Source organism: Ailuropoda melanoleuca, chromosome 14 (genome assembly GCF_002007445.2).
Source record: "Ailuropoda melanoleuca isolate Jingjing chromosome 14, ASM200744v2, whole genome shotgun sequence".
Classification (NCBI taxonomy): domain Eukaryota; kingdom Metazoa; phylum Chordata; class Mammalia; order Carnivora; family Ursidae; genus Ailuropoda; species Ailuropoda melanoleuca.
Genome location: NC_048231.1, coordinates 93,844,260 through 93,861,305, shown reverse-complemented (window position 1 = coordinate 93,861,305; position 17,046 = coordinate 93,844,260). Strand labels below are relative to the sequence as shown.

Below are 17,046 nucleotides of genomic sequence, written 5' to 3'. Positions count from 1 at the left end.
GGCAACTTTATGAGAAAAGTATGACTTTTTCTAGACTGAAAACAGAAGCATTTCAGTTCCTGGCCCATGGTTGGACGACTCATACGTGCTAAAACTGAGATGCAGGAGCTGACAGTCAAGGGCCCGAGATTACCTGCTAGCCACCAGGTTTCAGGGGGTCATCCATCCCTGTCTTCTGTCACGGAGAGGGTGCTGCCTGGGAGACATTCTCAGAGTCCAGCCACACTCCTGCAGCCAGACTCTGCAGCCAGCTTGGACTCCCCAAACCAGACCCACCTCAATTCTCAGGACCTAAGCCATGTTCTGCTCTGCCTCTGACCCACTCAAAAGTATCCAGCGCTATTTGAGGCAAACACCCCTAAAAGAAGACCTTTGTGTTTCCCCTCCTACACTTACACCCAGCCCATCTTGCCCTCTCTGAACTCTCAGCTCAATGACCTTGACCTTGATTCTATGTTTGAACCACTGGACCTGGTGTTTATTCCTGATATCCTTGAGGTTTAACCATGATGATCCCCAAAGGACTTTGACTCAAACTTTTCTGAATTGCTATGCCTTTTGCTGCTATGAGAAGGCAGCTCTAAACCATTTCCCACACAACCCCATCCCACTCCCAACACTGGGGCTCCCTGAAGGGGTGGTTATCCTCTTATCTCCTTTATTCTGTTTTTTCTTAGTCCCCACAAAATGAGGCATGATGCCTGATTCCTGGGAATCAAGATATGACAAGTCTTATGAGCTAACAACCCAATGGAATGACAACAAACAAATGGTTGTGTAGAAACATGTTTATTTTTCTTATATAGTTGCAATTTTACATAAGTTATAGACACATCTGTGTGATACATAATGCTAGAAATGCACATATCTTCCTGTTGTTCAATGCTTTCTTCTAGGTATTTATTATAAAAAGGGCATGGAGAGGACAACCACTCATCCCTCATTAAACAAACGAGTAAATACATCTTTTAGATAGAAAAATAACTATCACCCGCTTCTGTAATTCTATCAACTACATAAAACTGACGGTGAACAATAATTAAAACCATTATACAAAATAATAAATAATACAGTAAAAGTTAATGCTATACAATAAACCGATAGGAAGGAAGACCTAACTGGGGCATCATTCCACTTAGGAGAACAAATGATTAATTGACTTGTAATGTCATGGCGGACAGCTGTCTAGTTATTTCTGTACTTATCATTAGTGTGTGGCAGAAGTTGTTCAGAGAAGAGCAGAAATGTGTAGGAAAAGGCTCTAAATTTTTGGCTCTTATTGCCTCTAAGGCTTACAGCTCATGCTATGAAATCCTGTGCAGAAACAGAACTTTTCAATTTTCAGGTGAGACAAACCTGCCAAAAAAGAGAATGTTCTTGGAGATTTTGTGCATAATAAAGAAGAGGAAAGGGTGATCTGCCACAAACTGTGGGCCTCCGTGGCCAGTTCTCCCCGACAGAATGGCCCCGGTGCCGGCAGCTGCTTCTGTGCCCTCCTCGTTCACGTCCACAGTGGCTTGATGGAACACTTGGGACAGAAACAGGTCATTGGTGTTGGACATTCCTGAGAAGTTGGCCCGGCTCTGGCTGAAGGCCTCCTCCATGCCCATGCCGCTGAGAACGGATCTGAGTTCGTAGCGTTCTTCTAATCTGAACCGGGGGACATACACCTCCACGTCGTCTTCGGCCAGCGTGTCTTTGCTGGTCCACTTCATGAATTTATCATAGGTTATTTCACTTTCCAGCTACAAATCCAAACATTAAAAAAAAAAAACCCATAAGTGCTCAGAAAAGAAGGCAAATAACTTGTAAGTCTTATGTTAACAATCAATGACTTTAAGCTTACCATATTGTGGGTGATATAAAAATGTAATACACTGGTAAAAGAGTTGCAAGAATGTAGCATGTATGACATATTTTCACGCTCTGAATGAAAGTTTGAGACCTAAGCATTTATTATCAACCAACTCCCATGTTTCTGTGAGGAGCGGCACGCCATTTTCTACACCTGTGTACGTGTTTGTCATGAAAGATGAGTTTAGATCCAGAGGTTTCAAACAATGCAAGCTGGAATGGCTTACCAACTCCAAGCCAGTGGACACATCACCAATTTCATCTGGAAGCAACAGGAACATGCTGACGTCTCCAGCATATGGGAGTTCTAGAATCTGGGTCTTTAGGTCACCTATGTATCCGATGTTCAGCTCTTTATGCAAGTACATCATCTGTACAGGTTTGCGCTGAGTCTAAGATTATTAAAAAGTAAAATATGAAAGTTGATACTAAGATGTCAGGAGATTTACAATTAGACATAAAAGAGAAATAGATTCTGCTTTAGTGTTGAAAAAATAGGTTCTTAAAAATCAACAAAATAAATTATTCATACCCTTACAGTTGCTCGTATTAGCTTTATCATGATTACATCTATTATTAAAATGGACAACTATAATAATTATAATAATACTAAAATATTTGTTTAACATCTGCCGTGGGCCAAGAATTCTGTGAAATCTCATTGAATCTTCACAACAGCCAAGTTTTACTGATTAAAAAATGGAACTTCCAGGAGATAAATAAGGTCATAAATTGTTACTAGTAGAAACTTCGTGGAAGAATCTACACCTGTGTCCGGAATTATGTAATTATAAGGCTCATGGTCTTCACCATGAGTCATATGGCCTCTCAGAAAACTACCGAGCGAAACTCGGTAGCTTGAAAGAGCCAACCACCTGTCCAACGTGCATAATTTATGACTGACAAGTCATGCAGGAGCATGAGTGGTCTCTAACTTCTTTCTCTGTCTTGGCCAAGGTCCTAAAATATATACTAGGAAAATCCATCTGGTTGTCTCATACCATGTTCACACGGAAAGGATAAAGCCCATTTAATTTCTTCTCAAATGGAGTTTTCCACTTTCCTTTGAAGTAGACAGCATTCACCAGGACCATCTTGGTGCCCCCATCTACAGAACCTTCAGGTAACAAGTCTGGAATTTTGCCTACAGAAAACATAGCATATGTTTAGGGTTCATGACCGGGAGCTGTGATGTTATTATGATTCGAATTTCTTGAGTCACCATCACACTCAGCATCTACATTTGTCAGATTCGGCGGAGGTGACGGTCTCAAGCTTAAGTGTTTCTCCCAATACATTTAAAGCATCAATACAGGAAACTGCCTTTCTCAGAAGGTTTGCAAAGTCTAAAAGAAAATGAAGAAGTAACGCATTTAAAATTTAGAATGACTATCAAACATAGGAAGATTTTCACCTCCTTTTATGTTGTTTTCTCAAAGTTTCTCAAAGTTTAGTGCTCCTTCTAGATGTGATCCAGACAATCTATGGGTCTGACCCATTGATTCATTCAAAAACTTTTTTTTTTAAGTTGTGCTACATCTACAGTAGGCGTTGGGCAGATACAAGAGGGGGAAAAGGAAGAATTGCCCTGGAGGGGCTGAGAATATTGGAAGAGGCGTTCAAAATCAGCAGGGAAACAATGTGTCGGAAATCCTATAACAATGCAAAGTACTATGGCAATGCAGAGAACGAAGGGTCTCAGAGACTGTAACATCCAAGTGTGGTAGTTAACCAAAAAATGGCTTAAGAAACAGCCTATTTACAGTTAACACCTGCCCTATAATTTTTCAACTGCTTAAATACATTATTGTACTTAATCTTGGCAACTATTCTATTGGGGTATCACCAGTGTCATTTTACACAAAAAAATCCCCCACTGAGAAAGGTTGGCAATCTCCTCAAGGTCATTAACTGGTAGACTGGTCAGGCTTCTGTGTCCACCTCCAGCACCACCCAATCCTACTGAGAGACAAGGACTAATACAAAGGTCGAAGTAATCTGACCAACTTCCATATATTCATTCAATACATCCCCTAGGCAATTAAAAGTCTTGGTTACTACTGAAAATCGCTATGGCTTTATTTAACTTGGAATGTAAATGACGGAATTCATGTGATTATAACAAATAAAACAGACATGTCCCCAAAATTTGATAGAAGTTGGTAAAGCAGTCAGCCCAAAGGATGACGAGGCATTCTGGCAACACGACTGCTTGATTCGCAGCCGCTGAAGACAATGCTTAGAGAGAAAACGAATTCATGCTGTTCTCAGAAAAGCAGAACTTCTACATGTCTCCTTAATTCTGCAGTCAGTTTTTACTTTCACTTCTGTTAATCTTCACTTTCCCCGATTCCTCTGTGTCAGTGGTTTGTCAGTATTTTAGAACGGTAATTTCGAAATCCGTTATTGAAATAAACAACAGAAGTAGAGCAACTATTTTCAGAGAAACAGAAGTATTTTATATGTTCTACAGAACTTGGTTCAGATGCTTTTTCCCAGTACAGGAGCCAAGAAACCAAACTATTGCTTGAAACAATGTTTTAAACATAGGAGTTACATGAGAATTTACTGTTTGCGTACATTATCGAACAAACTCTTTAAAGACCCAAATAAAGAATTCAGAATTAGACTAAGGATCAAAAAAGAGGAACCCCCAGTTTCACCAGTAACTGGTAGTGGCATCTTGAAGGAGTCAGTTAAGCCCTCAGGGACCAAGAGTCCACAACCATAAAAGGGCAAGTTTGGATAAATTAACTGTAAGGATCTGTCAGATCCTAGCAGGTCATAAGTCTATGAAATACCAGAACAATTCACCTTCGTAATAATCTCTGTTTTTTTCCTAGAAATGCATCGATATGTTGCTAGCCAGCAATTATTTATTTACGACCTATAATTCTACCTGGAGATTTGGGAGAATGAAGGATTTTCATTATCAGCCAAAGACTGTGCCAATTTTTGTGGGGACACAGGAGAAGGGTGACATATTGGCCCTGCCCTCAAATAATTAGCGTCTATGTGGGATGGCAAAACAAACAAAATAAAATCAGTTCGGTCACAGTTGAAGGCTGTATAAGGCAACCGTTAATGGGAGTCATGAAGCTAACAGAGCCCCAAAGGAGTGGCCAAGAGGGGAGTGGCTGGAAGATCCCTCTAGGAAAGCCTAGGACTTCGGTTTGCCACTTAAACTCTGAAGTTAAGGAAGGCAGAAGAATTAAGTACGGAGGAGCAGCCCAGAGCTCAGGAGCCAGCAGTCAAGCACGGTCTGTTGGGTTATTAAGAATTCAAAAGCCAGGGTGAGGAGTAAGATCTTCTGCAAGGGCCAGCTGGAGGGCAGTGGTGCTGTTTCTGTGTGGGGACGTGGGGACAGCATGACAAGTGTGCGAGGTCACCTTTGTAGTCTCATCCTCTTCCCTGTGCTCTATCCTCAAGTCCAGCCAAGCTCCCTCACCTCTGCCTGTTGGCACATCTGTGCACTGTGTCTGGAACTCTCTCCCCAGGCACCGTGCCCTCGGCCTGCCCAGCTGCAGCCCGTCCTCCTAATCACGACACAAACACGTCTCATTCCAGGAAGACCCTCCCGTCATAACACTGCAGCCAAGGGCCTTCCTCACGTGCCCCCATGCAGGGTCCAGTATGTCCCCATAAAAGCACTTATGACCACCTTATGCCAACTGAACTGTATGCCTCCCCTAGACTGTAAGTTCTAGGGTGGTAGGGTCCAGGTTCTAGTTCATTTCAGAACGTGTATAGTGCCTGGCACATAACATGCGGTGGATTAACTGTTGTTGACTGAAGGACTAGATTGCATAACTATGAATGGATGATTTAAGTGTGAGTCCTAGTAAAAAACCAAAGCAAGGCAGGAGCCCATGGAAGAATTAGGGACATGAGCTGCAATAGTATAAGCGATTTAGCCCGGACCAAAAGAACCTCACAGCAGATAGGCCTGGAAGGGTGAAAAAGAGGTAAAATAATTTCCTGATCCCTCCTCCTCTGTTGCCAGTGGGCTCACACTAGTTTCTCAGTGGAGGGTCACGCCTTTTTTCTTTGTTTTTGTCTACGGCAGACATAGAGCACAATAATTCCGATACGGTATTTCCTACCTTGGAAGATGTGTCTGCCTGCTCTCATATTCCATCCTAAGGCAATATGCAAAGTCAGATTATTTAAGTACTGAACGTATGTCCTTCTGCAGTAGACCTCGACTGTTTTTTCTCACTTAAAACACTACTCAGCTAAACAAGAATAAGGTTACATTTCCCAAAATAGTTAAGGTGGCGTGAATTTTAAGGGAGTTAGGGCTAAGTGTAGGAATGTTTTTTTGAAAAAACAGATCAAAGGTTTCTAACTGAAAAGAAGAACAGGAAATATTGCTTTGGTTGTACCTTTGGTCTGAGTCTTGACCCAGGAATTAATCTTTTTTCTGGTTTCTTCAGCACATTCTAGGAAGTCGACCGCCTGGGGTTCGGTAGAGTAGTATTTCCTGGAGAGTTGCATATATTCCTGTAAAGCAAGAAACAGGCCAAAGGTGACACAGAATATATACCGGACAAGACTTGGTGTAACTGTAAATCATGGGCTTCCTGTCAAGACTTGGGGGGTAGGGGGCTGAAGTCGGGGAAGGGGTGGAGGCTGGCTCCGGGGCCTGGGAGGCTGAAAGAGGAAATGGTGTGGATTGTAAGTGCTCTCTTGACCCCCTTGCCCGCACTCATTTGCCCTCCTGCACTGTGCCTTATAGACACTGGGTAGGAGGGGAAGGCTGCGCTCATGGGCAGGGGCTCTGGAAATCACTGTTCCCCCAGCTTTAGCAGTCACTCTGGGAGGCAGCACGCACTGCGGAAGCTGCTGTGACCCAGGGCATGTGGAGCCTCAGGGAGCTTGTGGGGAATTCTGACTCTCTCCCTGTGAGTCACAGACAGCAGCTTTGAAAGTGACCTCATTGCACACCGGGGGCCCTGCCATTTCAATTGCAGGTTTCACTTACTTCCTTGAATCTCGCAGACTTCTCTCCAAACAGCTTGTTGACGCTCTCCAGTAAATACTCCCCTGTGGATGAGTTGATCGCAGAGCTGAGAGATCTGAAGGCCGAATGGATTGTAGCTCCAGCTTGTGCCTTAAACAGAAAGGAGGGATCTCTTTATATAACACAGGATGGAAATTCGAATCAAAACCACACTGAGATACCACCTTACACCAGTTAGAATGGCAAAAACTGACAAGGCAGGAAGCAACAAATGTTGGAGAGGATGTGGAGAAAGGGGATCCCTCTTACACTGCTGGTGGGAATGCAAGTTGGTACAGCCACTTTGGAAAACAGTGTGGAGGTCCCTTAAAAAGTTAAAAATTGAGCTACCCTATGATCCAGCAATTGCACTACTGGGTATTTACCCCAAAGATACAGACATAGTGAAGAGAAGGGCCATATACACCCCAATGTTAATAGCAACATTGTCCACAATAGCTAAATTGTGGAAGGAGCCGAGATGCCCTTCAACAGATGACTGGATTAAGAAGATGTGGTCCTGGGGCACCTGGGTGGCTCAGTCGTTAACTGTCTGCCTTAGGCTCAGGGCATGATCCCAGCGTTCTGTGATCGAGCCCCACATCAGGCCCCTCCGATGGGAGCCTGCTTCTTCCTCTCCCACTCCCCCACTCCCCCTGCTTGTGTTCCCTCTCTCTCTGGCTGTCTCTCTCTCTCTCTGTCAAATAAATAAATAAATAAAATCTTAAAAAAAAAAAAGATGTGGTCCATATATACAATGGAATATTACTCAGCCATCAGAAAGAATGATTACACAACATTTGCAGCAACATGGACGGGACTGGAGGAAATTATGCTAAGTGAAATAAGTCAAGCAGAGAAAGCAATTACCATGTGGTTTCACTCATTTATGGAACATAAGAAATAGGAAGATCAGTAGGAGAAAGAAGGGAAGAATGAAGGGGGGGTGAACAGAAGGGGGAATGAACCATGAGAGACTGTGGACTCTGAGAAACAAACTGAGGGCTTCAGAGGGGAGGGGGGTGGGGGATTGGGATAGGCCGGTGCTGGGTATTAAGGAGGGCACGTATTGCATGGAGCACTGGGTGTTATACGCAAACAATGAATGATGGAACATTACACCAAAAACTAAGGATGTACTGTATGGTGACATAACATAATAAAAAATTATCATAAAAAATTAAAAATATATATATAACACAGGATAGCTAAAGAAGATATTTCTTAAGCAAACGTATTTTTTTCAACACAACAATAAATGCTATATTAACGTATACTTAGAATTTTCTGACACTTTAGAGGAATGTCTGAGGAAATACTTTTGATATAGTGCATTAATCTCATAAGGTAACGTTTTACTTGTTTCAAATTTTGCTGTGGCTACAGATTGCATTCAACCTTGAAGTAACCAATGTCCTAGAAGAAAGTGAGGCTTCTTTTCTAATTTCCTAAATTTCAAGGTCTCTAAGGGATTTTATTATATTGCAACATTACATAAGAAATGTTCCAGAATAAGTTAATATATGTCTGAAAGTACCCATTTTATAATTAAAGGGTAGTCTGTACAGTGGAAAATCTGGGTTTTAGAAAGCCATGAAAATGTAGGTGAATTCCCATCCTCAACCCGCAGTTTGTAAGCACGATGACAGACACAGGGCTCAGTCACAGCAGCAGCAGGAGAAGCAGAGGACAGAGCCCTGCAGATGGACTGCCAGGTGTCACAGGAGACCTGTCTGGATCTCCATCTTGACGGGGCCCTCCTCACCTCCTCTAGCCCATAATTCCCTGGGCAACGGGCGGATGGAGCAGCATTCCCGAAGGAAGCTATGGGAGATATCCTCCCACCTAAGCCACGAGCATGTTTTGGAAGTTGCTTATCAACAGAAGTACGTCTATGCCCAGCTCCTATAAGTTAGCTGGAGAGCTGATGTTTAAGGAAATTGAGTCTTGAGAAAAGACATTATATAGATGGATGATGAAGAGATACGTACACACACACATACATACACGGACAGATGATAAACAGAGGTGTCGGGGAGGGGTAGCTAAGGGTCAGCGGTCTCTCATGAAGTCATTGGGCCTGACCTACCCCATTCCTCAATTGCTTGTCACCCTTTACCTTCTTCCACCTGGAAATCTGCATCCATGCATGTATATTCTAGAAGTTGCTACAATGATTGCAGAATAAATTACACATGCCCAACTAATGGCAGAATGCTGTGATTGAATTTAGAAAAGTTTAGGCCTAAAAGCCATGACACCTAAGATTCTACTCTGGCCCTGCCCATATTTGTCAGTGTGCCCATAGGATATTTATTTAAGGGCTCTGAGTCTTAGTTTTCTTTCTATGAATGGGGGAAGTTGTGCTAGCTTCTTTCCCTGTCTACCATTGCAATTTTATTTATTTATTTATTTGTTTTTAAAGATTTTATTTATTTATTCGACAGAGATAGAGACAGCCAGCGAGAGAGGGAACACAAGCAGGGGGAGTGGGAGAGGAAGAAGCAGGCTCATAGAGGAGGAGCCTGATGTGGGGCTCGATCCCATAATGCTGGGATCACTCCCTGAGCCGAAGGCAGACGCTTAAGCGCTGTGCCACCCAGGCGCCCCTACCATTGCAATTTTAAGACAAGAAGATTCTAGAAATGAAATGCAAAAGAAATTATGAACCAACGAGTCAGATACCTGCAAGATAGCCTCAGGATAAGTGCCCTTCCGGATCTGCTGCATGAGTTCACAACCCAAGAAGTTCTCCGGGGTCACTGGGGTCTTCTGGGCTCCAACTTTGTCAAACTGAAACACCTGCATTAATTAATTAAAGAGAACATATGTATATTTTCCTGCTAGATTACTTCATCTTTAAACCAATGGCGCCCAGGTACCTCTTAGTCCTGTCTACATCCCTGCCTTAGCGTCTCAGGAACAAGTGCAGATACTCCTTATACATAATGTGTAAGTGTCAGCAATTGAAATTACCCTCACAGGAAACAGCTTGAGTTATTTTATACTAATCCATATACTGGCCATTTTGACAACAATTTGTTATGATGAGATGATTTATAACCACTTCACTAAAGGATCTAAATTGTCATCCAGCCCATAAATGGCCTTGATAAAAAATGTCAGTATTTTGAAGAAAGTAATAAGGTTAATACACGACCTTATATTTCTCTGTCTTTTCAATAGCCTTCTCTATTATCCACTTCTAATCTATCAAAATCTACAAGCCCAAGTTAGTTTAAGCATAAACACAGTTATTCACTATTAACAGGGATCCCATAAAATATTTTCACACACTGTATCGCACATAGAATCCAAAATCCATCTAGGGGACAGGCGCCCGGGGTCAGGTAACAGGTGAATCTCTTTATATTGTAAGTGGCAGATCCAGAAAACACAGTGAAGCTGGCAGGTGAAGGCTGGTCCTATGCAGCCTTCCCAGCATTACAGCTTTCCAGCCTGGCCTCTCCGGTCTCAGCACACCCAGGCTGGCCCTGCACCCAGGCCTTCCCCCAACCTCCCACATCCTTTGGGTCCCACTGGGCCAGTGTCACATCCCTTGTGGGACCCCGTGGTGAGGAGGAACCTATCTAGCTAATGGATGGTGGAGGGAACACTGCTGACAAAGGAAACACAAGCTTGTCCAGCCAGGTAGTGAGTTTCTGGGTTGGCAGGACAGGTGTTAGGGGTTACGGGATCTTTCTCTGCTCTTCACATTATAGGTCATATGTCCTATCTAACACTCTGAAAAGAAGTGGCCTTACTCTGCCCCCACAGAAGGGAAGAATATTTCCTGAAACAGCTTTTCTGGTTTTTGTCCCTTCTAAGGAACTTGACGCTTAAGTCAGGAGTCTCCCGGCTAGCCCCAAAGCCTTCCTGAATCACTGCAAAGCCCCTGCAGAAGTGGGGGATGGGAGAGGACCCTGGGCCATGCAGAGGCCATGGGGTAAATAGAGGCAGGCACCCTGCCCAGCCAGGCAGCGGAGCCCGGGCGGGTCTGGGGCTTCATCTTGCTCGCACACCAAACTCACACGGACATATGCACTCTGGGAGCTCGTCCCTTCCATGTCTTCCTTTATTTCCACTACAACACTGTGACCTTTACCAGCCACACCAAGTTCCAGCCGAGTGGCCTCTTCCCAGCCCCGCTTCCTGGTCTGTAAAATGAGTATGGTAATCACAGCCTCATAGCGTCGTGCAGCATGTGGGCAAATTCATAAAATGCTCTTAGGCGCCCGGCTCAGGCGCTGAGCAGCACTGGCTGTTAGAACAGACACGGCTCCCAGACGCTCTGCGGGTTAACGCCAGTCTTCACACCTGTCCTCCGGGCTGGCAGTTTCCATTCTCACTGGGTAGATGAGAAAGCTGAGGCTCGGAGAGTTTCGATGCCTTCCCTCACACACCTAGTGGAGACTGGCAAAGCCACCGCCCCAAACAGCCTGGCCTGTCCCCAAAGTCTGCGCTTCTTCCTCTGAGCCAAAGGGCCTCTCTTCTTCTTTTTAGTAGGGAATTAACCACATTTTCCTTTGAACTGTAAAATCAGTACATGCAGCAGAGTTGTAGGGAAACGACCTAACATCTTTGCACAGCCCAACGTGCTTGAAGCACTTTCTAGATACAGAAAAGCTGTCCGTGCCCAGAGTGACCAATACATTCATTCACCTCTGGTATCAAAATCTATTTTTTTTATTTTAACAGCCCAGAGTTCTTTATTTCTCATTCTCCCCCACAATATATTGCTTTTGCTCCCTTTACAGTTAAAAAATTAAGACTCCGGTGTTTTCTGAAGTTTGCCATGCAGTTCACAGCCCCCCCACCCCCCACCTCCCGCCAAAGGGAAGAGAATAAAGGGGAAGGAGTCTTGCCAAATGTTGCTGGCATCAGGATTGAGCAACTGAGGTTTGTTGTAAGCCTGGATGTTTAAACTGCCACACACACAGGGAGGATGCCTTTTACCTCCTCGCCTTGCGCAGTGAGATCGGCTAACACTCCCTGTGAACCGCCTCAAACCAGGTCCCTGGTAAATGGGTCACTGTGCACCAGCGAAGGACATCTGTAGACTCAGGCACAGTTCTCATGGGAAGCCCGAAAGTGGCCAGGGGCATTTTGGTGTGACTGAATAGCACAGTACATGCTTGTGAGAAAGCAGGGCCAGTACTTCAAGCACACAAAGTCAATGTTTGTGGCTATGTGAATCTGAAAGAATCTGAATTGTATGATGACCTTATCCGGCTCACTGACCTCGGACATAACAGGAGCAGGTGCATTTTAAATGCATTGAATTCATCCCATGGGAGCCCTGTGGTATACTGTGGATTTCCAAGGCCCCAGACTCAGTGAAAGAGGCCGCTGACTGAGCTCGTATCCCTTCACCAAGGACCGAAGCCAGTGGCCTTGACAAAAAGACCTCACAATGTTGCCACACACCCCGTCCACCCTGATTTTGAAAACTGGCCATCAGGCCAGAGGCCATTTTGTTGACGTGACCTCACAGGGTTGATAACACGGCTGAAGCCCTCTGAAGTCACACTGCTCTCCTTACATCTCCAGCAGCATGTTACCCACAGCTCTTCATGACATTCTCTGCTATGTACAGTTGAGAGATTTCATGGTTTAGCTGTTTTGTAGATTTGAAGCTAGGGAACTTGTGTGGTAATGGCATGTGACAACTATTGACCTTGGTAAAGTCAAGCTACCTGAAGCATAAAATCGCAATTCTACAATTCCATTCAGGAGGGACCCAGCCCTAGTTTGGAGCTTTAACAGACACTCACCTTGGCCATCTGGTCTGCAGTGTTGCCCCTGGCACCCAGGTAGACCATGGCCATGGTGGATGAGATGCTCCATGGAGAGAAGAAGAGATTCGGGGTGGCACTAGTATTTGCCAGATGCTTAAAAAAATTGAGGGCGAAGATTGCGTTGGCCACATAAAGGTCTTCCATTGTTTCAATCTGGAAGGAAAGTGAGGAAGAAAAAAACAGCTCTGAAAGATGACTCAACATTCTGGGTGATGTTGGCCGAGTAGTACATGGTGTACACTGCACAGGACAGGGGTTCCCTCTCTGTTCTTCCTTCATGGAACAGTATGAACTAGAGCCTGGATGGCATCATGGTCATGTGACTTGTGCAGCCTCACAGGGCTCCAGGCTTCATGCGATGCTCTGCTGTCACCAACTTAAAATTCTTAATAATTTTGAACAAGGGGCTCCGCATTTTCCTTCTGCGCTAGGTCCTGGGAATTACGTAGCTGATCTTGAGATGCAGCGAACAATTAAATGGTGAGGAGGGACGCTCCATATAGTAATCATAATAACAGCGATGACAATGAATAGCATTTATTACATTCTTACTGTACAACACATGCTGTTCTATACATCCTATCAAGCACTTAATTCTTGCCAAAACCCTATGAGAAAGGCATTGCTATTCGTGTTTTATGAAGGAAGAAACTACAGCACAGAGGGTCAGGAAAGTGACAGAGTCACCCAACTATAAGGGGCAGGATGAGGCATGGAAGCCAGGTGGGTGACCTCCAGAGTCATGCTTTCAACCTCTGGGCTACATCTGCAAATATCCAGCACACACATGGGCAAATACACGCATGTTCCAACACATATTCTTGTTGGCCCCAGTTGAGACTGTCAATCTTCTTTCAGAATCCCTGCTTCTGGAAGTGGCTTAGATTCATCATTTGAGGGTTGGTATTTTTACTCAGCTCCTACCTCCTGTACCCCCTGCCCCCCACACACACCTCCATCCACAGCCTGCAATAAAACAGCTTCCCACGCTTAGGAGCTCAGTACGGGGTGGGGGGGGCAGTTTGCTGGAACCGCCATCTGCTTCTCCTGCCACTCCCTAGCAGGGAAATCCATTGCAGGCAGCACTGCATGCAATGAACATGAAACACACACACACACACACCCTATCACCACCCAAAGATAAAGGACAGACACACCTTCGGTGACCCAAGTCTCCCCGTGAAGCGGAATGCGCAGACACACCCGAGGTATGCGCTGGTATCTGTTGGTACTGGCTGGTGATCATTTTTCTGGCTGTGTGTTATGCTTTCACAGTGGCTTAAAACACACCCTATAATTACCAAAATATATAAATATACTGAATGACGCTGACACTCATCCCACTGGAAACTTTGTGACAGTGGCTTCCCAGAGCTGAGGAGGGGCGGAGGGAAGCCACTGAGGTGAGGGACATCCTCGTCTGTAGGCCTGGCTCGCTCAACAGGCTTCCCAGCAAGGGCCAGCACTCACTTCCCTCCCCAGTGCCGGGCTGTCTTAGGGGAACACTTGGTTCAGGAGTACTTCTTTTTAAGAAAATCGTTGCAATGTATATCAAAATGTCTCATTCAAGATACCACCCAGTTGTATTTTATCAAGGCAAAAACAAAATTAAGCAAAATTTGTCCCTGAAACCACCTCTTCTCATTCAATCCTCATAAGATCTAAAGAAAGTAGATACTGTTATCTTCATTGTATAGGTTACCTCCTGACCCTCAGAGAGGTTAAGTAACCTAACAGAAGGTCACAGAGCCTCTATGCAATGGTGCAGGGGTTCAAGCCTAGGTCTGCTTCAGGAACCCTCTTGATCCACACGGCCCCACATGGCCTCTTCTGCTGGTGGTGAACTTTGCTATTATGTGTAACAGTGTAGGCAGGTTACTAGCTTGAGAAATGCTAGAAAGAGGAAATAAAAATAGGAAGGTAGCAAGTCTGTAATGCTCCTAGAAGGCATATTAAGTAGAAAAAAAAACCAAACAAACCCCACTATGGTTTTTTTTTCTTGCTTCATCACAGAGATTAGGTTAATTTGGGTGACTCAGATGTTTGTTTCCTCTCCCTCCTACCAATTTAAAATTGTCTTGAAACTAATTAGTCTTACTGGGCTGATCGTTTTTGTAAATTACCTCAGTAACAATTTGGAAACAAACTGAGAATCAATATCATAAATAAAATATATCTCTATCTTCATGTGAAGAAAATAAGTAAGGGCTCAGAGCCAGAAAAGTAACTGCAGGCTTCTCCTAGACTGAATTCTTTATAGTGTTCTGTCTAGTCAGTCACTCTGACACTAACAAAATGTAAGTGTTAAAACAAACTATCGGAGAGGCTTTTGATAGGTTTCTGGTGACTTTATAAAGAAAAAAGTACACAAGGACAGAATTAAATTGTCCCAGATACATTTACTTTTTAAAAAGTCTAGTTTTTATTCTTTAAATAAGGTGCAACTCACTGCATTTAACATAAAAAAATAAAATGTCTATGTTGCAGTTACCAAATTCCTTCAGCAGCATTGTTTTTGTTTAATTTGTGTCACTACCTGCCCAGGAAAACCTAGTAATTTCTTGTTACAAAAATAGGAGCTGTGGATTGCACAGCTAGCTAGCTTCAGAGCCTAGACTGAATCTCAGCCTTCTGATTCCGAGTCTGGTCCTTCTCACATGCAGTTTGAGAAGTTTGCAGTCTTAGAAATCTGTGAAGGCACGCATATAGCATGTTTCCTCTTAGACAAGTCCACACCTTATCTTTGGGTGGGAATCTGCCTGAGACAATATAAAACTGAAGTCACAGAATGATGTCAAATAGCATCTTTGCCCGAAACAGGAGACACCTGCTGTGAGTTTCTTACCACTAAAATTTTTAAAAATTGTTCCATTAACTTCCGAATATCATGCTGCTAATTAAGGTGTAATATTAGCATGGGGAAGAATAAATGGAGGGCATACGTGGGGCTGGGCTCCATGATATCTGTGTCACTTCCTGCCACAAAAGTGCTCTAAAACTCGGCACACGTCATCAAGAAGCTGGGAGGTGCCCCCAGGCATCACCACGGCCCTCTTCTTGCTGGTGCTAGATGCTAGATTTGAGTTTGCTGTGGCATTTAAAACAATTTGTTTTGTGACAACATAGTGCAAATATTTAAAAATTGACCCCAAAAATCAATGAAAACAAAAGGAAAATAGTACCTTCAAGGAAACATCCCATCCAAACTTAGCACATTCTCCCCCCAGCAAAATCAAAAGCCATTCCTGTTATTTGATGACTTTCACAATGAATGAGTGTCTGTTTATGGTATTAAATGATTTACTGAACTATTACTTCAGTTAATCCAACAACTAGTTTGGCAAGTTTTTCTCTTCCACTAAGTTGACCGATTATTGACCTAATTCAATAAATATCAGGTGGGGTTGAAGAGACCCAACTCAGATTGCTGCTGAATTTCTGTAATTCTTATAGTTTTTAGATACTATCATCTTTCTTATTTTTATTATATTTATATACAATTTATAGATTACTTACATTGCTTAAATTACTATATTTTAATTGATCTAGTCATTTCCATCAAATTCTGGGTCAAAACCGTAGTCAGTAAAGAATATACATATTGTAACCTGCTTAATAAAATCCACATCCCAACTTGACTGGGCGCTTTGGTTTGGCTAATGTTACACAGGCATCTCCTGGCTTCTGAGATTCAAGATTAAGTCTTACTACAAATTTAAATCAAATCTTGACCTAAAATATTTTTACTTAAAAGAAATCTAAAAAAGAAAACACATTTTTACTCATCTTCTAAACACATCCCACACTTTACTTTTCACTATTAGTAACACCTGTACAAAAGAAGAGGGAAAAAAATGAAAGCCTGTTTTCATGGCCATGGAAATGACTGAAATACCTGGTTATTCCCGGAGGCGCTGCTGACAAGAAACCGTCCTCAGAGAGCTGTCATAGTGCACACACGGAGAGGACTGGTTTTATAAAGCTCTGCCCCTCCCACAGAGCATTTTTTTCTCTCTTTCTAATCTGTATCCTTTGAGTGATTCAACATTTTACTCAGAAAGACATCACTGTTATAAAAATGCTTGTTTGCTAAGGCACCGTTTAAGAAATTTTCTCAGAGGATGACGTCATTCAGAAACTTAAGAATTTGGCAATACCTACACATGCCTGTTAAAATTAGCTGAAGTCTGTCAGCCCGTTTCAAGTGTCCCCCTCTATACCTGCGCCCAAGGACAGTGACAAATTCTACAATAACCCTCCTATCTTTGCACAGGGATGGCTTGTGGGCTCTTTGCAATATCTAAAGACAACGGAATCCTTTCTTTCTGACTCTAGACAGTCCCCAAGCAACCCTTTGGGCATGGAGAGGAAAAGAGAACCACAATTTTTCTT

The 17,046-nt window shown here is 43.5% G+C and overlaps 1 protein-coding gene across 1 annotated transcript; it reads right to left on the bottom strand.

Annotated features, from left to right (window-relative positions):
• Positions 1 to 777: 777 nt before the first annotated feature.
• SERPINB2 (serpin family B member 2) lies at positions 778 to 16,689 on the bottom strand. Its single transcript, XM_002926360.4, has 8 exons — positions 16,550 to 16,689; positions 12,631 to 12,807; positions 9,542 to 9,658; positions 6,839 to 6,967; positions 6,240 to 6,357; positions 2,856 to 2,998; positions 2,082 to 2,246; positions 778 to 1,745 (listed from the first exon to the last, which is right to left on the bottom strand). Exons 2-8 carry the CDS (start codon positions 12,796 to 12,798, stop codon positions 1,335 to 1,337), a joined length of 1,251 nt encoding a protein of 416 aa, XP_002926406.1. The 5' UTR covers positions 12,799 to 12,807; positions 16,550 to 16,689; the 3' UTR covers positions 778 to 1,334.
• Positions 16,690 to 17,046: the final 357 nt, after the last annotated feature.